Below are 22,277 nucleotides of genomic sequence, written 5' to 3'. Positions count from 1 at the left end.
AGTGTATACAACACTTTCATATAGAAATAAAAACACACATGACCCAGTATTTTTTATTAACAAGTACACAAGTGATTTTAATTCATGCAAGCACATTTTGATCATATAGGTCAGAAAAGCTTAAAGCTCTTGGCACATGTATGGTATGTAAAAAAAACAAAAAAACAGACGAAATTAAAAGACAGCTACTACTTAAGTTAGCATTCTTTGTTAAAGTATAAAAGACTAATACAAAGATAAAAGCGAAAAGCGTTGTCAGGTCATTTACGGAAGAAGCAATGTGGGTACTAGAATCAGTTTAAGACATGGTTGAAAGTTCATCACAAACTAAATGGACACTATTCAAACACTACAGTGTACTATCAGAAGCCTAATGCAGTCAAGCGTGGATTAGGGTTAGCACTGCACATTTAAAAAGAAGATCGACCCAGCAAGACAGGCAAAGTGTTAAAAGAAAAAAAGTTAAATAAAAAGACTTGAGTCAATAATACTGTACCATTAACGCATGTCCATGCCACGAAAAACATCTAAATTCACAGTCTTTACCTAACAGTACAGTTATTCAACTCTGAGCTGAGCACCCATGGGCATACACCTAGATAGAGCACAGAAATGGTCAAATAAGTGCACAAAACTAGCTCTTAGAAAATACTGACATAACAGATATTGCCAGGCAATGAAATGGTATAGGCCAACTTCGTAGTCCTATGGCATAACAACATGTTAGCAAGGCAATCAAACGTTTACACAGTCATTAACAAAATAACTTACCGTGACAGACTCTTCTTACGTCTGGTAAATCCACCAAAAAGTGTTAAATTACACCAACTCTTTAAGCATCAAGATTTGTTTATGATTGCTGAATATTGGATTCAGCCACAGTAACTGTATTCTATTGTCCTGAATTTGATGTGCTTAACATATATGTATGCATTCATATTTCAATATATTTACAGTGCAGATATTTGCAAAAATGTATTTCCTACTAGTATTTATAAAGTTACACTTTATGAAATAAAAAAATGGGTATGAGGACATTTTGCATGTGCTGGTGTGATGTATGATAAAGACAACGGATTCATTCACAGTCTTTAGATACATAGCTTTAAATTGGCATGCCTCATGTTGTAATAAAATAATGCATCATTTATCATTTTGGCGACTAATGTCTTCTTTGATTTTGACTTAAGTGTCCTGTTTAACAGGCTTGGCACAGCTAGCAAATAACATTTTTGATTTTAATTTAAATTTGGCAACTCTATTCTGTAATTACAGTTAGAAAAACAGGCTATATAGTATGATTCAAATTATTCTTACCTCAAAGTTCTTATTTCGATCCCTGGCAGTACTGGTATTTAAAGGCTTCAAAAGCTTTTAAAGTTCCTTTGTGTGATTATAAATATTTAGGTCTTCAAAACTAATCGCCTATCCATGTACATAGTTCATGAAAATGAGATCTATATAGATACACAAACATGAGAAATGTGCTTGAAACCCTTTTAAGCCCCAACTGACCACCTCCATAAAGAAGATAAATAAATAATATCATGAAAAGAACATAATAAAAACAATTAACATTTGCCACAGTACAAAGTATAGGAACATTTCTGTTGCTAGCCTACTTCTAGTTTTACTACGTGCTGAACTACAAATTACAATAAAAACAGTATAAAATACAGGTGGTTATAATAATAATAATGATGATACTAATAATAATGTTAATATTAACAAAAACAATAATCTTAAGTAATAATAATAAAATAATAATATGAATAATAATATAGTTCTTTAGAGAGGTATTAGGGGGTTGTCATCTGAAATGCTCTTTAGTGGGGTTGTGAGAGGGTCCCTGGGACTTTGTCATGTGACACACCGGTGACATCACCGGTGGCGAGGACCTCTGGCGCCACCCACCCGCCTCATTAGAAGATGGTGGAGGGGGGGGCAGGGGCGGAGCTCACAATGGCCTTATGTGTAGGCATTGAGACGCTCCTTGGAGCGGGTGGAGTGGATGTCGTGGAGCTCCTGTTCCTCCTTGGACTTGATGTCCTCGTACTTCTGCATCCGGCACGCGTCCTTCACGTAGGCCCAGTTGGCCGACAGCACCATCAGGTAGTGGATCTGAAACACAGACGATCACCCAGAATCACTGAAACATCCACTGTCCACTCATATTGATCGGGGGGACCTATGAATCAAAGAATGTTCACTTTCTCTTACCATTTCGCGTGAGTACAAATTTTAAAATACTTTGTAAAATAATTTGAGAACAGAATCCTTGAGTCCATTTACAATAGTGATGATGTAATCTGCAATCCATGAATGAACATATTGTGACGTTTGTGGAGATCCCCTCTATTAACAGTGATGTATTTCACTGACAGGCCAGCAGAGGGCGGTATAGTAGAGGGGATAGGCTACCTAGGGTTTCCATGGGAGCTACAGCTCAGTCAGGACATACTCCCATTATGCTGGAACGGTTTGATACACTGCCACACCTTTCACATTCAATCATGGATATGCATTTGATTTCCGTAGAAAGACCAACGGTTCTCTAAAGGATCGAACGAAACCTTTTGTTTTTGCTGCAAGCATAAATAATACTTGTATTTGATTTTAATGATTAACTTGGGGAATTTAAAATAACCACAGTTTTTGTCAAAAAAAAAAAAGTGGAATACAGTCTTAGCTGCTTCAGTTAAGACGTTATTCCCTTTCTTAGGAAATGGCCCCTACCAAATGAATGGCCTGCAGGCTTGACAGCCCTTGCACTTGTGCAGATCTGAGAGGATTTGATTGGAACAAGCCAATCAGAGGGCAAGGCAGAGCAATAATCAATATTACTAACACCTGTCAGATCTCCCCTCAGATCTCCACAAGTGCACAGGGGTAAAGGGTTTAGGGTGTAACTTGGAATAGGGCCACCAGTGTTTTTCAACAAGCTCTTTGCCTTTCTTCTCTTAGTTTCCATGACAACGCTGTGACATGCCTAGTCTCTCTGAGAGTAAAAGCGGCACATACAGACAGGCTCCCTAGCCTTTCCCGCAGTCATACATCACAACACAGAAGAAAATCGACCCCATTACCCAGGTCCCACCTGTATATAGCCCTGTGTTGTCATGCAACTTCCTTAATGAAATTAAAACAGTGTCCATTTGTTAGCCTATAGAGTAGTTTAATAAAACAGCAGTGTCAGATTTTTCATTTCATATTTTCTCTGTGAGAAACATGAGATGATCTATATCGCAGCTTGTACAGGTTCCAGCAGGGCAAATACAGATTACACGGTTAATTGGATGGGATTTTGCCCTCAAATGGATATTAATCAAAGTTGTGAAATCAGATATATCAACAGAGATAGAAAGCCCTTGGGTTGGGTCTCACCATAGCAATAACAGCTGCTCCAGCTCCAGCCAGAGCACAGACAAACAGGTGGAATGTCATGTCCAGCTGAATCAAAGACAAATAAAATGTTAGTTTGAAAGCAGGTATTACATACCAATATAGCCCATGTTGTGTATGTTTGTCAAATGTTCTTTTCCACCCACCTCATTGGATTCACACATTTTGTAAAACTTCTCAGATCCAGCGCATAATGTTTTCCCCTCGCCAATTGGCACAATGCCTGAAATGAGAGAACATAGGCCAAATTATATAGTTTACACCTGTTATTTTCAGTGGCGAATACAACACAAAAATCGATATTTCTATCATGTAGAAACCGCAACGCTTTCTTCCAAACCTCCTGCCTCCCCCAAATCTAAATTTCAGCTTCTCCCTTCACATCTATAGCACAGTAGCAACGCTGAAAAAGTATTTCCATCTGCAGCCCACACAGTGGACAATACTGATGGAAACCTAATCTAAGCCCCGATAAGCATCATCGTTTTTCTTACCGTACTGGCGCGGGTCCAAGCACAGATTGGCCCCCTCGAGAACGGTGGTGTTTTGGCAAATTGTCCAGATATTGAAGTACATGAAGACGGGGAGGGAGGTGAACGCCGTCACACCAAGCCAAGCCAGCATAAAAATGTACGTCAGCATGATGAACTAAAATGGATGGGGAGAGCAGTTAGATTCTGCCAGCACATCTTCATACCTTTGACACCAAACTGCAAACTGGGAATGGCAATAAGATGCGTATTTATTCCAAACCAAATTTCCATCAGGATTAATAAAGATGAAGTCTACACCTGTGTTCCACAAACCATTTGTTATGTACACTCCAAACACTTGACCAGTTCCAGAACAAGCACAGACAAATGAACATGGCACAGACTTGATGGTTTGAAATAGGTGGACTCAGATGGTGGATACCATTATAGCCATTCTGCACTAAATCAGGCTTACCCAACAGGAGCCCATTATTATTTCTTTTCTAAAGAAATATTTTAGGCTTTTATGTTTTACTGATAGATACAGCAGGGAATGATTAAGAAGATATCTATTCCGGACATTTTTATTTCCATGGCCACTAGGCCATTGTGTGAAAATTAAAAAAGACCATGTTTTCCATCTGTTGGGGCTTCCTGAGGTAAATTCAGAATATAAGCTACTTAAAATCATTATACAGTATGTTTTGGCCCACCAACCATCCATTTTAGCAAACCATCTGTGCCTATTACATTAAATTAACATATATTATTTGATTAAATAATATAGAATATTATTCTATATTATTTAATAGATGACACTACAATTTCCCTTCAGTAATCACACCACACAGAGGTTGTTCATAGCTGACCAAATGCTCTGGATAGTCAACAAAACCTAGGGTTCAGTGATTCCTTACTTACCCAAGCACTGACACAACGTCCACAGGTGGTGATTTTGAAATCTCCATAAAGATCCTTGATGGCTCCACTGGTAAAGAAGCCCTCCACCATCAACAGAATGCCATAGACAAAGAATGCTGAGGCGATGCCATAGATCACATACTTGATTATGTCAATCCTAGGGTGGGAATGGAAAATCACTATCATATGGAGTTATTGTGACACTGCTGCTTCATTTTTATTGTACATGAAATACAGTTTTCTGCTCAATAAACTGTGACTGTTTAGTAATGTGTATTAATAACATGTTGTTCCACTAAATAACTTTATAAGAAACTGTTTGCATTATTATGCCATCTTTAATGACTGTAATGTAGAGAGTCACTACTTTCCCCTGATGTACAAAGTAACTACCTTCCCCTGAGGAACAGGGTAACTACATTCCATTGATGTACAGAGTAACTACTTTCCCCTGAGGAACAGAGTAACTACTTTCCCCTGAAGTACAGAGTAACTACTTTCCCATTAAATACAGAGTAACAACTTTCCCTGATGTACAGAGTAACACCTTTCCCCTGAAATACAGAGTAACAAGTTTCCCCTGAAGTATAGGGTAACTACTTTCCCCTGAAGTACAGTGTAAATACTTTCCCCTGAAGTACAGAGTAACTACTTTACCCTGAAGTACAGAGTAACTACTTTCCCCTGATGTACAGAGTAACTACTTTCCCCTGATGTACAGAGTAACTTCTTTACCCTGATGTACAGAGTAACTACTTTACCCTGAAGTACAGAGTAACTACTTTCCCTGATGTTCAGTGTAACTATTTCCTCCTGATGTACAGAGTAACACCTTTCCCCTGAAGTACAGAGTAACTACATAATACTGATTGCCGTCAAGGAATCCCATGTTCTGTCATACCCTTAAATTAGTTATTAAACTTGAAGATTTCAGTTTTCACAAAAAAAAATCCCTTTATAAAATGCATGTATTACAAAGACGTTGGTACAAAGCAAGGAACGCTGAAGGGTAACTGGAGACCGTGAGGCCCACTCACATGGTGAACACATCCAGGGCATCCACGGGTCCTCTGACCACCTCGAAGTAGTTCTGCAGGATGGTGACGGTGCCAGAGAGGGCCTCGTGCCCGCAGCCGCAGAACAGCGCCACCCCGGCGTACAGCAGGATGGTAGCGATTAGGGATGGGTAAGGGATACCGCCAAGGCATTTGATGCAGCACTCCAGGCATCCTAAACAGTCAGACAGACAAACAGTCGGGAAAAAAGTCAGACGGACACACCAACAGACAGTGAGACGGGCAAACAAACACTAGGAGAAAGGTGGTGAGACATCACTCATGAAAACGGGGGGTAATATTCCCTGTGCAGGCCTACAGTCGATCACAGCCGTGGGAGAGACGTGTGATTAAGAGCACTGGTTGAGAGGGCTGTCATGAAACAGGAAATCCATCAGACTAAGCCGGTCAGTACAGGGCCCTTCTGTGAGCACAATCACTAAAATGTTGCTGGGTATAGCAGCTGTGCACACTCACGCCTCCAAAATGCCAGGGATGCGGGTTCGATTCCTGCTGCCAAAATGTGACTTACTCTGGATAGGAGTGTCTCCTTTTTCATTCTGGCAGAAGAGTGTGCTTTTCAGTGTTTTGTGTGTCCTAGGTTCAGCAAGACCCCTTTGGTGTGAAAGGTGGGACAGCATAATTAAAAGCCTGTCGTTGCAGGGTGTTAGGCAGAGTTTAGTTTACATGGTCAGAGTGGAAGAGTATTGACTTGACAACGGAGGACATTATTCTTGTGACTTTTAAGATTTTATATTTTTTCTTCTTTGAAGAGGGGAATCAGCTTTTAAAGAAATCAACTACCTGTTGGCTCAATGCCATGTCCATATGAGAACGAACACACACACCCACGGATTTCAGGAAAGCATTCTGGACAGCGAGTTACTGCAATGTATAATGGCTGCCATGCCGATATCCTCTGCAAATGCAATTTGCATTTCTTTGTTTCAAACTATGCAAAATCCATCAGATCTGCCCCGTTTCAATTTCATTACTGCACCTCAATGTAATTCATGGCCAGATATAATGTGATATTGAGTCGAATGGTATTTCCCCTCTTTCAAGCGCACTCTGAAAAAATACTCCACAAATCAATGAGCAGTGCTAATGAAATGCACAAATGTAATTTCACGCTCACATGACTGAAGAAATCTCCTCCCGTGGATCTACATCACTATTAGAACCCCTAATTAATTATTTCCCATTCATCTGCATGCGATTCCTGTTAACATTTATTGAAAAGAGAAGTGTATAAAACAAAGCTGAGGTCACTTCATTGTAATACTCAGAGATACTAATCAGTTACATTGCCCCCATTGCAGCCAAACAGTCATTTTACTGCTGAATCTGTTATCGAGGCTTGTGTTGATCCTCTACTGCGAAAGCAATAGCCCTCCTCCTCCTCCTCCTCTGTCCTCCGAGCTCTGCTTGTTTTTACAGACTGTGACTGGAATACCAAGTAGGCTCGCTAGCTACCTAAGCTACAGCCTGCTAGGTTGGGGAGGGCTGATAGACCTACAGTCTCAGCCTGATCCTCATCCATAGCCTCGCTGATCCTCATCTTTGGCCCAGCTGATCCAAATCTTCACTGATCCTCATCCTTAGCCTCACTGATCCTCATCCTTAGACTCACTGATCCTCATTCTTAGCCTAGCTGATCAATAGCCTCCCTGATCTACATCCTTGACCTAGCTGACTCATAGCCTCACTGATCCTCATCCTTAGCCTCACTGATCCTCAACCTAGCTTAGCTGAACTATAACCTCACTGATCTGCATCCTTAGTCCAGCTGATCCATAGCCTCACTGATCCTCATCCATGGCCTCACTGATCCTCATCCTTAGCCTAGCTGATCCATAGCCTCACTGATCGTCATCCTTGGCCTCACTGATCCTCATTCTTAGCCTAGCTGATCCATAGCCTCACTGATCTACATCCTTGGCCTAGCTGACTCATAGCCTCACTGATCCTCATCCTTGGCCTCACTGATCCTCTTCTTTAGCTTCACTAATCTACATCCTTGGCCTAGCTGACCCATAGCCTCACTGATCCTCAATCTTAGCTTCACAAATCCTCAACCTTAGCTTAGCTGATCCATAGCCTCACTGATGTACATCCTTGGCCTAGCTGACTCATAGCCTCACTGATCCTCATCTTTAGCCTCACGGATCCTCAACCTTAGCTTAGCTGACCCACAGTCTCACTGATCCTCATCCTTAGCCTCACTGATCCTCATTCTTAGCCTAGCTGATCCATAGCCTCACTAATCCACATCCTTGGCCTAGCTGACTCATAGTCTCACTGATCCTCATCCTTAGCCTCACTGATCCTCATTCTTTGCCTAGCTGATCCATAGCCTCACTAATCTACATCCTTGGCCTAGCTGACCCATAGCCTCACTGATCCTCAATCTTAGCCATACGGATCCTCAACCTTAGCCTAGCTGATCCATAGCCTCACTGATCTACATCCTTGGCCTAGCTGACTCATAGCCTCACTGATCCTCATGACCAGCCTGTTGTCATGTCGCATTCATCTCTTTTTAGCTGTGATGTGTCTATTTGGGTCTCTGTTTGCTGTCAGTGGGAAAGGTGAAAAGACTAGGGAGGGTCAAGTGTTCCTGTCTGTAACAGAGAGCATTCTGTGGTATCAAGAGCTCCTGATTGAACAGCCCAGTGACATTAATTAGTTTTGTCCATTAAGTAGCTGATCAAGCCTAGCTGAACAATAGCCTCACTGATCTACATCCTTGGCCTAGTTGACTCATAGACTCACTGATCCTCATCCTTAGCCTCACAGATCCTCATCCTTAGCTTAGCTGATCCATAGTCTCACTGATCCGCATCCTTAGACTCACTGATCCTCATCCTTAGCCTCACAGATCCTCATCCTTAGCTTAGCTGATCCATAGTCTCACTGATCTGCATCCTTAGCCTCACTGATCCTCATTCTTAGCCTAGCTGATCCATTCCCTCACTGATCCTCATTCTTAGCCTAGCTGATCCATTCCCTCACTGATCTACATCCTTGGCCTAGCTGACTCATAGCCTCACTGATCCTCAATCTTAGCCTCACAGATCCTCAACCTTAGCTTAGCTGATCCACAGCTTCACTGATCCTCATCCTTAGCCTCACTGATCCTCATTCTTAGCCTAGCTGATCCATAGCCTCACTAATCCACATCCTTGGCCTAGCTGACCCATAGCCTCACTGATCCTCAATCTTAGCCATACGGATCCTCAACCTTAGCCTAGCTGATCCATAGCCTCACTGATCTACATCCTTGGCCTAGCTGACTCATAGCCTCACTGATCCTCATGACCAGCCTGTTGTCATGTCGCATTCATCTCTTTTTAGCTGTGATGTGTCTATTTGGGTCTCTGTTTGCTGTCAGTGGGAAAGGTGAAAAGACTAGGGAGGGTCAAGTGTTCCTGTCTGTAACAGAGAGCATTCTGTGGTATCAAGAGCTCCTGATTGAACAGCCCAGTGACATTAATTAGTTTTGTCCATTAAGTAAGTGAGTTGTGGTGGCTACTTTGGCGTTATTCAGTCACAGCATGTAGCCCATCATTTCAGAAGCAATTTAAAAGAGTAGTTTGATTATTCAATGCCTTTATTTTCAAATTTATCCTTTATAGACAATTCTATCCAGAGTGACTTACAGGAGTATTTAGAGTAACTGAAGTCAGAACCACAGATTTTTCATTTTTCCAGCTGAGGGACTTGATCTAACAACCTTCTGGTTACCGTTCAGATGATCTAACCTCTAGGCTACCTCACGGCCTGCCAATACTTGTATACACATTTTTTACAGAACACTTCCTCCTTGTTACTTATTTTGGTTTTATTCTATAAACAGTTCGTTTTCCATCAATAAAGCAGAGCAAGTCATTCACATTAGTGCTGGGGGAATACTGCATATGGCTGTGGTTGGAATAAATTCAGAGCTGCAGTAGTTTCTGTCTGGGGAAAGATAATAGGCAGTGGTTTGAATTATTGATCACTAACCACGACAAACTCTGACACAATATTCCCTGGGACCTGACTATCAAGACTGAAGCTATATGGGAAATTGTTGCCATGACAACTGCCAGGAGTGTGGGTGTGATGGAGAACACAGAACTGCAGAGACAGGATATAAGGAGGGCTCTGTTTTATTGATTATCTGCCTGGGATAGTGTGGAAGGATGCTGTTGGCTCTTTAACACTACAGTCCTAAGTGATAGGCCACTCATGATTGACTAATAAATTAGGCTACATTAATTTTAACAGTATGAACGCTGTCAAGGATATATCACGAGTAACGTTTTGAACCCAATTAGCATTAAACCAATAGGCCTATCACATATGTAATCAATATACTGTGTAAATTTTTTTAATGACTGTGGGACCAAAAGATGAAATGTGCATTACTCATGTTGAGGAGAAAGAGATGATCATCTAGGCAGCCCTTTTGTCTTCTAACATGTTCTCTATTTTAACAGGTCTGTACTAGATAAAAAGAACAGCAACTCACGCCATTGCAGTCTAATGTGAAGCCTTTTAACCCACCTAGTGATTCAACATGGTGTTGTCGCAAGAAAATGCTAGAAAATGGCAACTGGTATGAATTAACTGAAATAGAGCAACTGGATTCTTGGTCCATAATTTAGCACCAGCAGCACATTAAGAGTAACACATAGCGCCAGTCACTTCCATTCATTATTCAAGACAGCTGTGTTACATTACCTGGGATGAGGTGGATGCTTGTTCTGTGACTGGGGATCCGACAAATCATGTAGTTGTTGTTGATTTATTGCTTTGTTTTTGCCATTGGTAGTGTTGTTGTTGTTTTATATGTGCTGGCCTACCGTCAGCTGGGTATTTTTCATGAGAGTACTATTAACTCTCTAGGAATGTATTTAGCAACAACACCGTGTGTGTTTGTGTGTTTGTGTGAGAGAGCTGACTTACAGTGTGTGTGTGTGTTTGTGTGTGCGTGTCTGAACGTTTGCGTGTGTGTTTGTGTTTGTGTGTATACAGTGAACTCCAAAGGACTTTGTACTGTGACACATTTTAGTTTGTATTGCATCTTTCGATTCAAAATTATTTAAATTGATTTGGGGTTAAAGTGCAGACAGTCAGCTTTAATTTTAGGGTATTTTCATCCATATCGGATTAGCCGTTTAGAAATGACAGCGTATTTTACACATCGCCCCATATTTAAGGGTAATTCTGACAGTATGCTGACTAAGTCCATATTCATTGTATAATTTCCAAATCTGGAAAGCAGAAAATGTATGTTTGTGTGAGTGTTATTAAGGGCCGTTATAACTATACACTGTTTTAATTTTTTCTTGACTGATGAATTTTGGCAAAGTGTACATACATAAGTGCATACGTTTCTGAATCCATTACTCCCTTATTGTTTTCTTTCTCAGACCATGACCATCCCAGTTAAACAAACCATATGCAAATAGAACAACAAATCATAAACGCCTGTAAAATGTTATGCATCTTTATATATTGAAGGGTAAATGTAAGCCACAAATATACACAACCACTTACATTTTTATGTGATTAAACAAAAATAGCTTTAAAAAGCACAATAGTTTATTCTTTGCATTGATGCATTTCATGACATTTAAGTCATCGGCAGAAGGAAATTTAGGCTATAACAAAATGATTCGCTAAATGTTTCTTTAAGCATTCACTTATGAAAGGAGTGATTGTCTTGCTAGAGTGAAAGCACCACCTGTCCTCACTTTGTTCACGATGGAAAACCTCCAGAGGGGTCAGTTCAACAGTTCAAAGTAATGTGCGACAATGTCTCTTATAGCATATGTATCTTGTGTGCGTAGAAGTATCTAAGGGATGTGTAGGATTGTTGTGCTAACTCCAGTCAACATTGTTTCTAAAACTTGCTCCAAACTGCAGACAGACGATTTTCATGATGTAACAAGATAGCTCAACTCAGTTGTCAGAATGTTACACAATTGCTTCAAATTCTGGCAATACTTTTCGATCCTGAACATTATTTTCAAGTTTGCTTCACAGTAGTCTGACATTTCATACAATATGAATGTACAGCACAGCAAAACATGGCCCCCTCTAAACAACACACAAGAAACAAGCTCCACCTTCAATTGTTCCCAACACAAAAAGTGAAGCTTGTAATTTGGCCGTGACCCCAAACATGTCTCTCCAGTCCAATCAACAGAAGGCGTCTGTCTGTAATACAAAGACAAAAGACCCCGATTCCCCCACGCCCCTGTGCCACTCCTACCTCTATCCCATCTGTCACGTCAGACAGGCATCAACACACACACAAACACACATGCACATTAACACACACAAGCGCACACACTCTCTCAGCACCACATGATTCATAAACAGATGAGGCTGCCATCATTTAATAGTGACAGAACACAGGCCATTGTAGCTGATAGAATTATATGTACATTTCTTGGAGTTCCACAGGGTTCAGAATTCAGCCCTATATTGTTCACTCTTAAATTAATGAAACCTGGAAGTCTTTAAGAGATTGTGCATTTAATTTTCCTGCTGATGACACGGTCCTATACGCTACGGCCCACTCTAATGAACAACTGTTCCAAACATCACTTATGGACCATTGGTTAAACTAAATACAAATAAGACTAAGTACATGCTAATTTGTAGCTAACAGAACATAACATTGTATAACTCTAAATTGTGTATCCTAAATGGTTCTTTCATAGAACGTGTCGCTTCTTACGAATACCTTGAAATTAGGTTAGCTGAAAATCTAACCAAATCTAAAATCATATACTATATATCCATTTTAATGAGTTGGTGAAAAGTTGCATATTAAAATTGGTTTCTTTATTAGGAATAAATCATGTCTGTCATGTCAGCAGAGAAAATATTTTGTGCATGCAACTTTAATGTCACTGTTTGATTATGGTGATATATTATATACACAGGCCTCAGCTTCTGTATTCAAATTTCTGGATGCAGTCTATCATTCGGCCTTGCTTCTTATCACAGGTGCACATTTTTGCCATCATTATTGTCTGTAATATGCTTCAGATGACTCATGGGTCACTAACATGAAGAAGGGCCAGACATGGTTAATGTTTTTATTTAAGGCAGTCCTACAAAAAAAGTCCTGGCAGCAGTTTCCAAACTAATGGAATTCCATTCAGAGGTGTTTAAGTTAAACGTTATAGTGCCTGTAAGACATTTTACATTTGTTATCAATGATCTTTTTTATTTTCAGTTGTGCTTGTTTTTCTTAATGTGTTTTATTTCCATTGTGTATGTGTTGTTATTTCTGTAACACAGTGCTCAGCAGTAAAAGAGACGTTGGTGTCTGTTGATTTCTCTGTATGAAAAAAGGAAATGAGAAAATAATAATATTGGTCACCTAAGAAAACCTTGATGATGCAATGTTTGACGATGTCGAGGGGACATAAAATGGCAGAAAGCAAAAGTCTGGTTAGCCCCCAGAGGAACATCATTTTAAAGAAATCTTTTCCACATCTTTTCAACCAGAAAGACATATTTTCAATGTATTTTCAACATCAAAGTGAACGGCTAGAAGTGTACATATTTAAATTGTGTTGAATAGGTCTGTTTTGGAGTCCTCCTCATCACTTGTCTGGAGGAAGCAGGTTTTTGTAACATACTGCACGCCCCCTACTTCTCTGCGCATGTTAAATCAACCAGTATGGTTGCCATGTCAACAGCAGTGCATAATCTGAAAATAGAGCGAGTACTTCGAAGCCGTGACCCACTTACTGTGTGTCAACAAAATTCACTGGGACAATGGGTGAATGAGACACTTTATACAGATCTTCCTGTAGGGTGGAGAATGGGTCCAGTTCAACTCTGAAAACCCAGGTGTTTCCTCATCAAACGACTACAATGAGGACTTACGAAATGAGATATTGTTTCATAGAAGAACAAACTGCTCACTTTTTCCTGACAACACTAATTCAACAACACTTTAATGTCACATATTGGGCAGTGGATCGGAGAGAGCCGTACTGGTTAAGCCGGGTTGAGATGTCATGATTGGCCCTACCACAACAACATCTGTTAAGCAGTCTTTGCCAGGGAAGATGCTTTTCAAACGTGCTCCAAGAATCACCTCTGTTTCAAAGTCTAACATCTTTATCCAGTAGCCACAGTAGCCCAGCGTACGTCACCCTAAATGGATGGGTTTTTAATTCCACACCTGTGTCAAAGTACCTGCTTTTAAAGTACTTCTATACCATTCTACAGCCAAAACAGATCTGTAAGAGTTGCATCAATATTACATAAATCCAAAACGAATACGATAGATCTGTCAAGATCAACACTCCTCAAGATAAAGTATTTGGTATTGTAGAATGCTTCTTCTTTTCTACTTAATCGTAAGATAGTTCTTCACCTCGAAATAATTCCCTGAACCAAGAGATGCTGCAAGCCATGGGTCAGCTCTGGGCCACTGGTAGTTATAAATCTATGGAAGTAATGGAGGCGTGTGAGCAGGTTTTCAGCAGCCCTGATTACTTCCATATGTTGCTAGCAATAGCTAAAATAAGCAAAAGCTTGTAATGGCTGTTTACATAAAACTGAATTATCGATTATAGTTCTTCATAGCAAATATACTTCTTACATGGTGAGGAACATCTAACACTAAGTTTCCAATTAATAGAGGTGGAAGGTGGGAACGTAGATGTGAGAATGGCTCAGAAAATAGCGTGTTTGTCTGTTGTTTCTGATGTTGTGCATCTAATTGAGACCAATCTCCTCATATGATAGTTTGATCAGGTCATTATTAGCAACAAAAGAAATTCTGATTATCAGATATTTTCAAAAAATGTATACTTATTGGATTACTATTTAATTCAGACATAATGATTGGGCAGAATAATTATGACACGTTGCATGTTCGATTGAGGTTCTAATCTAAGCCTTTCACTTAAAAACATTGTTTGTGGTTTTTATGCTAACCAACAGTTGTATGCTGCATATGTCTGTCCATTGAAAGTACAGCTCAGTAATGTACAATGGACGCATCTTTGTGGGAATAATGGGTTATCTATACCGTGTACTTAATTTCTAATTTCAGATAGGAATTATGGTGCCTACTACATATTTAAAGTTAGATAGCACTGCTATGCTGCATATGGGTAGGACATTTGATTTTGCTTGTTCTGGACAAGTGACATCCTTACTTGATATTGGTGGACAACACTGTGTGGACAACATTTACGTTAAGCTAAAATGACAGGTATAAATTAGAGCTGATTTCGGTGTCTCACCCTAGTAATCACAGGCTACAATTACGCACTCCATGTTCCCATCGGGGGGATTCTGCAAGCTTCAAACCACAACAGGCTGCCAGCTGGAAGGCAACAATTTTGATAACTGCTAGGGTAATGTAGTGCATGGATGGATGATAACACTTTTGATAACTGCTAACCTACGGATATCATTATCTTTTTATATATCGGGGGTTTGTAGTGTATGGATGGATGACATAACCTACGGATAGCATTGTCTTTTATATACAGGGTAATGTAGTGTATGGATGGATGATAACCTACGGATAGCATTGCCTTTAATATACAGGGTAATGTAGTGTATGGATGGATGATAACCTACGGATAGCATTGTCTTTTAAATACAGTGACTTGAATACCACTGTTGATCGTATCAATGATGGTTTAATTTAATTGTAGACTAACTTGTCTATACAGTATCTCACAAAAGTGTTAGATACTGTATAGACAAAAATTTGATTATATCTTTTCATGTGACAACACTGAAGAAATAACACTTTGCTACAATGTAAAGAAGTGAGTGTACAGCTTGTATAACAGCTTGTGTACATTTGCTGTCCCCTCAAAATAACTCAACACACAGCCATTAATGTCTAAACTGCTGGCAACAAAAGTAAGTACACCCCTAAGTGAAAATGTCCAAATTGGGCCCCCATTGTCATGTGACTCGTTAGTGTTACAAGGTCTCAGGTGTGAATGGGGAGCAGGTGTGTTAAATTTGGCTCTCACACTCCCTCATACTGGTCACTGGAAGTTCAACATGGCACCTCATGGCAAAGAACTCTCTGAGGATCTGAAAAAAAAGAATTGTTGCTCTACATATAGATGGCCTAAGCTATAAGAAGATTGCTAACTGAGTTCCAGCACGGTGGCCAAGACCATACAGCGGTTTAACAGGACAGGTTCCACTCAGAATAAGCCTTGCCATGGTCGACCAAAGACGTTGAGTCGTTGCACGTGCTAAGTGTCATATCCACAGGTTGTCTTTGGGAAATAGATGTATGAGTGCTGCCAGCATTTCTTGAAGGGGTGTGGGGTCAGCCTGTCAGTGCTCAGACCATACGCCACACACTGCATCAAATTGGTCTGCATGGCTGTCGTCCCAGAAGGACGACTCTTCTAAAGATGATGCACAAGAAAGCCCGCAAACAGTTTGCTGAAGACAAGCAGACTAATGACATGGATTACCGGAACCATGTCCTGTGGTCTGATGTGACCAAGATAAACTTATTTGGTTCAGATGGTGTCAAGCGTGTGTGGCGGCAAACAGGTGAGGAGTACAAAGACAAGTGTGTCTTGCATACAGTCAAGCATGGTGGTTGGAGTGTCATGGTCTGGGGCTGCATGAGTGCTGCCGGCACTGTGGAGCTATAGTTCATTGAGGGAACCATGAATGCCAACAGTCTCCCATCGGAGACTGGGCCGCAGGGCAGTATTCTAACATGATAACGACTCCAAACACACCTCCAAGATGACCACTGCCTTGCTAAAGATGCTGAGGGTAAAGGTGATGGATTGGCAAAGCATGTCTCCAGACCTAAACCCTACTGAGCATCTGTGGGGCATCCTCAAACGAAAGGTGAAGGAGCGCAAGGTCTCTAACATCCACCAGCTCCGTGATGTCGAGTGGAAGATGACTCCAGTGGCAACCTGTGAAGCTCTGGTGAACTCCATGCCCAAGAGGGTTAAGGCAGTGCTGGAAAATAATGGCAGCCACACAAAATATCGACACCAATTTGGACATTTTCACTTAGGGGTGTACTCACTTTTGTTGCCAGCGGTTTGGACATTAATGGCTGTGTGTTGTGTTATTTTGAGGGGACAGCAAATTTACACTGTTATACAAGCTGTACACTCACATTACATTGTTGCAAAGTGTCACTTCTTCAGTGTTGTCACATGAAAAGATATAATCAAATATTTACAAAAATGTGAGGGGTGTACTCACTTTTGTGAGATACTGTATATTGTTTGTTGTCCATGAACACTATTAACACACCCGTGGCTTTTATGGATCATTGCAATTTTTGCTCATTCATCATTTAAATCCACTTGCCTAAAAGACATGTTATGATCAAACATGAGTGACTGTATACACATCAGCAGCTTATATATTGAGATATTGAAACTTCACAAACAAAAACGTAAACAATTGCCTAAAATAGCCCTTTTTGGTATAGCTCAAGTTATGCCATTTCATGAGAGCTGCCTCTTTTTCTATTTTTACCTCAGTTTTCTACCAAATGTTCTGATCGGATTAAAGCTCTGCTTTATCCCAGCCAATATCAGGAGACTCGGGACAATCAATGTCGAGATATGTCTTTCCAAATACACCCAATGTTCTGATTTTTATCAAGCTGCTTGCACAACCAGGAAATATAATCCTTAACTGTCCAAAAATAATACAAGCTCCTAATGTCAATCTTATTTGAAGACCAAAAGGCAGTTTCAATCACAGACCCCGAAACCAATCAAATCATGTAACTGAGTTAGAACAATTCAAAAGTTATGTTACTGATGACAATTTTGGTCAGCTAACTTTTAGTTTTAAGGGATTGCATTTTAAAAGTAACCTACCAAACACTGATAGTGATTGCTATATGAAAGAATAACTGTTGGACGCTGGTTTTTCCTGACTGTTGGTAAGATTTCTGGCAACAGTACAAATCACATAAAATGCATATGATGTATAACAGAAATAAATGCAGGCTGGGTAGAATGAGTAGCAACTGGAGTACAGACTATTTGAAGCATACGAAAGCAATTCTACAAGAGCAGTGTTATCATATTGGAGTTGTTTTCCAAAAAAAAATAACCACCCAAACTCCAATGAAATGTAAAATGAAATGAATTTAAAATTAAAGATTTTAAACAACTTTATTGTCATCAACAGTACAAGTACAGCACAACGAAATGCACTTAGCATCTAACCAGAAGCGCAAATTGAAGCCAAGTAGAATTTACAGTGGTCTGAAGACCTGTACTTACTTACTCTGTGTCATTAGGTGGTAAAAGGTGTGGAATGATAGTTTATCATACTGGTACTCAGATTTAATCAAAATGGCCTCTAGACTTCTGCTTATAAGGGGTTGTGGTTTAAATGCTCTCTTAGGGAAACAAGGGTTTGATTAGTGTTCTTCAGCTTTATTTGTTGAAGGTAGAACATTTGGTGTTCATTGTTTTTACCCTTTTGGTTCCAGGTAAAATCCTTTCTATGTTCCATGTAGAACACAGTTTGTACTTGGAACCCCAAATTGTTATAACACAAAGACCGTGTCTGTGCCCTTTTGTCTAATGCCCACCCATAAATTAGAAGGTCAGAAGTTCATTCCATGCTTGAGTCACACCAAAAACGGAAGAAAAAAAAAAACGTACCCTTTGCGTCATTGCTTGGCACTCAGCATTAAGGAGATTGATTCAGGGTGAAGGCCTGTTACAGTGTCCTGTCCAGAGGGTGTATTTACGCATCAAGCTGCCTCCCGCTACAGAGCCAGGAGAGTCAGCAGGCCCTATCTGTCATCACAGATCACACAAGCCGAAAAGCAAGCGTGGCTACTCGCTTGTTAGATAACATATACACATTATGAAATAAGCAGTTATAACAAGTTTTAGTACTTGCCAAATCTGTATATTTTTTTGCACCAACGTGTGTTTATAATGTTGATATTCGTTAGGGAGAAGTTAGCCACATAATCTCACTGTGAGGGTATTAGAGCAGGAGCCCGCCCATTTCCCTCTCATCACAGGTTCTCCTGCTGTACACAGTCACATTCATTTTCCGTGGGTCGATTTTCCCTGAGTCAATAATTGCCCTGAAATAAAAAAACAGGGCAATTTATAGTTTGAGGCTGTTGATTTTTCTGTTTGGGTTTGATTGAAGGACTCGTGTTTGCACAGAGGGACCGTTGAGGAACAGCTGAACAACCTTTTTTTTCTAAGATTGTACTGAACGCCTAGCAACAACATATAGGCCGATCCCTACATTAGTCAGGCACTCAAACCTCATAACAAGAAAATCCCTGTCAAATCATTCTGTTCCAAGTACTTGACTTTGATCTAACTTGAATTTAGATTAAACTCTAGCCTGGGTCCAGCTTTATCCAAATACTATGATCACTGTCACAGTTCAAGTGCTGGTTATACAGCACAATCAGATCTGGAACCAGGCTATGGGTATTCATGAATCAGTGTGTTGATTCAGTGAGGAAGCACTAAAGAGGAAAATTAATGTGGAGCAGCACTTAGCCAAGCTGCTTCAGATGCCATGTTTTATGCAGAAGTTTCCAGATTAGATGAAGAAGAAACAGAATGCGCCCCATTTGGGCCAGTGGAGCTCTAGCAGTAGTTGTGGAATGAGTGCATGGCTAAGTAATTATAGATGGACTAACAAGCTGGTTTTCTTCAACGAAGTGCATAGATATGGTGAACTACTGTCATGCATGCACAGCCTGTGTGCTAGTCTTTTTCAGTTCACTGAACACTAATGTAAATTCCCAACTGTGATGTGACAGATTGGGCATCCTGGACCACTTGCCCAGAGTGAGGGCACACACTCAGTGATACACACTCAGAGTTAATGGTGACTCTAGGATACTTGGACATGGAGGAACCCATAGCGTTTCAATTTGCAAGAGGCTCTCGGAGCCTCATCTGTAATCTTGTGATAAGCAGCCAGCTTTATATTATAATATTTAAAGGGAAAAAAGGTTCCTGATTGATCCGTTACAAATGTTTCCTCAAAGACCCATATTAAAGGGGTTCCTCAGGGAATTTTTTTTACAGAAAACCTATCACCAAAGAGTAAAATTCTCTAACCCCAAAAGGTTCTAGCTTGCACCTTGTATTCTAAGACTGTAGAAATAGCAACCGATGGGTATTCAATCAAAACCGCTGTCATTACTTCTGGAAACATTACAGTGTCATGGACGAAACAGCATCTATACCGTTCGCTAACTACCAGTCTTTTACTCTCTCTACCACTCTCTCTCTCTCTCTCACACACACACACACACACACACACACATGCACACAAATATATTCACATACAAATTATGTGGGCCAAACACCAAAATGTCACCTGCATGGATGGAACAGAGAGTAGATAATGGCTGCAGAGATAATGACTAGACTTGGCCAGGGCCATGGCAAATATTTCAGCTCTTACTCATGCCTTTGAAGCACTGGTTTTCAAGGAGAGGAGGATAAGACGGGAAGAGGAGAAGAAGAGAAGAGGAGAAGAGAGGAGAAGAAGAGTGGAGGAGAAGAGAGGAGGAGAAGAAGAGTGGAGGAGAAGAAGAGCTGAGGAGAGGAGAAAGGAGAAGGGGCTGCAAAGGGGGACAGACCTCACAGAACTACTGTATAGCATTATTCGTGAACAGTTAAATGAATATGTAATAGTGCAAATTGAACCTATTGCCAATGCCCGGTAAACATACATTTATTTATATGCCGCAATTTTCCCCTCAAGCGTACATTTCAACACTGGTGGGTGGAAGGGGGTGGGTTTGCGTTATGAATAGCAACCCAATGGCACAAAGCAAACAGCAGACTGCATGCACATGAACAAGAGGCATTTTGACATCCAACTAATCAAAGAGGCTTTTTTTTGTTTTGTTTAAAGGACAGAAGAGCTTTCATTTCAAAACAATAGCTGGACATGCGGATGGTCTGGATACACGAGTTTTATTCGTGAAAGGGGGCTGGCTTGAGGTGTCTTGTCTTGCGTGCTCCCGTGAGCAATCTCGACAGGCATGAGCGTCCTACCAAGACAGCCGTGAACAAAGGCAATCCTCCCTGTGCTTTCACAGTCAACGCTCACAGAAGCGGTTCACACCGTTCTCTGATTGTTTCGACAGCAGACAACAGACACTCACACACACGCGCGCGCTTTAGTCTAACAGACACTGTGGACAAAGGAACAACCACAAAAGGCTTGACCAAATATTTGCTCCATCCTTTCTGAATAAATTGCCACAGGTAAAAAAACAAATAAATCAGGGGAAGATTTTACTCAGATGGAATCACTATCCATCCACCTAAATGTAAAAAAAAACACATTGTTCCCCTTACCTTTCTGAGTCTGTCCCTCATCCATATCTTCTTCCATCTTGGCAGGGTTTTATATAACACAACAAGAGATGTAACAAAAGCTCCTCGGTTTGCAGGTTCAAAACCCTGTTTCTGTGTGTGTTGTCGGCTGAGGGATAGTCCACAGAGCTCTCCTGCTCTCTCTCTCTCTCTCTCTCTCTCTCTCTCTCCCTCGCTGTCTCTAGTCTGCGCTGAGACCGCTTGTCAGCAGTGATTTGGTTCAAGTGGTCGTGCAGTGAGAGAGATCAGTGTGTCTTCATGGCGCTGTCTACCTCGGGTCTCTCTGGCAAGTACTGAGAACCTGGTCTGACAATGGAGAGTGGGTGGTTGGGAAGGCAAATGGGGTTCTCAGTAGGCATCAGAAGTATGCTTGCTGGACAGGAGGCAGCAGGCGCAGGTGCTCAGAAACAAGAGAGAAGAAACAGAAACTCAGCCATGAAACCAGACCTTTACACTGAGAGCAGGTGGAGGAGGGGTGTTTCTTTAGCGATGTCGACCACGGCCCAATATCCAGCCCACCCGGACAACCCCCTTTTTTTCTCTCAGAGAGAATGGTTAAGCTTGTCTGCCCCCTTGGCTGTGTTCTGCTGCATTATGTGGACCTTCTTCTTAACTGGGCAAAGAAAAAAAATCCCATAATCGTATTAGTCATCCAGTTTCAATTTGATTATCATGAAAGAGTTTTTAGCTGATCTTTATCTTTGTGTGAATACTTTAAGGGTGAACTGTACATTTGATTAATGTATTTACAGTGTAAGGTATTAATGAGCGTACATATAAGTGGTAGACTGTTTGGAAGCTAAATAATACTCTCACTACATGACAAAAAAACATACTGGCAATTAGAACCATATAGAGTTCTTTGTCTTGTCTCTGTATAAGACAGGGGTTCTCAACCATGGGTTTTGTCCCAAACATGGGGTGCCAACGTTTCATGGGGGCAGGAGGTTGGAGGTAAGAATGTGAGAGAGCGTTATTGTCATACTACTTTGGTAATCAATATTTTTTGAATTTTATGATGACATACACCACCTTTCAAAAGTTTG

The 22,277-nt window shown here is 40.7% G+C and overlaps 1 protein-coding gene across 1 annotated transcript; it reads right to left on the bottom strand.

Annotated features, from left to right (window-relative positions):
* Positions 1-41: 41 nt before the first annotated feature.
* On the bottom strand, positions 42-21,711 carry gpm6aa (glycoprotein M6Aa). The gene is made up of 7 exons (XM_010899721.4): positions 21,214-21,711; positions 5,834-6,026; positions 4,797-4,953; positions 3,897-4,050; positions 3,549-3,625; positions 3,385-3,450; positions 42-2,121 (listed from the first exon to the last, which is right to left on the bottom strand). Exons 1-7 carry the CDS (start codon positions 21,248-21,250, stop codon positions 1,969-1,971), a joined length of 837 nt encoding a protein of 278 aa, XP_010898023.1. The 5' UTR covers positions 21,251-21,711; the 3' UTR covers positions 42-1,968.
* Between the last annotated feature and the right edge of the window lie 566 nt (positions 21,712-22,277).

Source organism: Esox lucius, chromosome 4, assembly GCF_011004845.1.
Source record: "Esox lucius isolate fEsoLuc1 chromosome 4, fEsoLuc1.pri, whole genome shotgun sequence".
Taxonomy (NCBI): domain Eukaryota; kingdom Metazoa; phylum Chordata; class Actinopteri; order Esociformes; family Esocidae; genus Esox; species Esox lucius.
Note: the sequence above shows the minus strand (reverse complement) of the source record. Positions and strands in the feature narration are given on the sequence as shown.

Excerpts from the sequence above, each read along its gene's own strand:
- gpm6aa (XM_010899721.4), bottom strand. The coding sequence starts at position 21,250 with ATGGAAGAAGATATGGATGAGGGACAGACTCAGAAAG. Across the intron at positions 4,954-5,833 it reads GCCCTGGATGTGTTCACCAT|GATTGACATAATCAAGTATG; the intron begins GTGAGTGGGCCT and ends TTCCCACCCTAG. Across the intron at positions 3,626-3,896 it reads CTTGGACCCGCGCCAGTACG|GCATTGTGCCAATTGGCGAG; the intron begins GTAAGAAAAACG and ends CTCTCATTTCAG.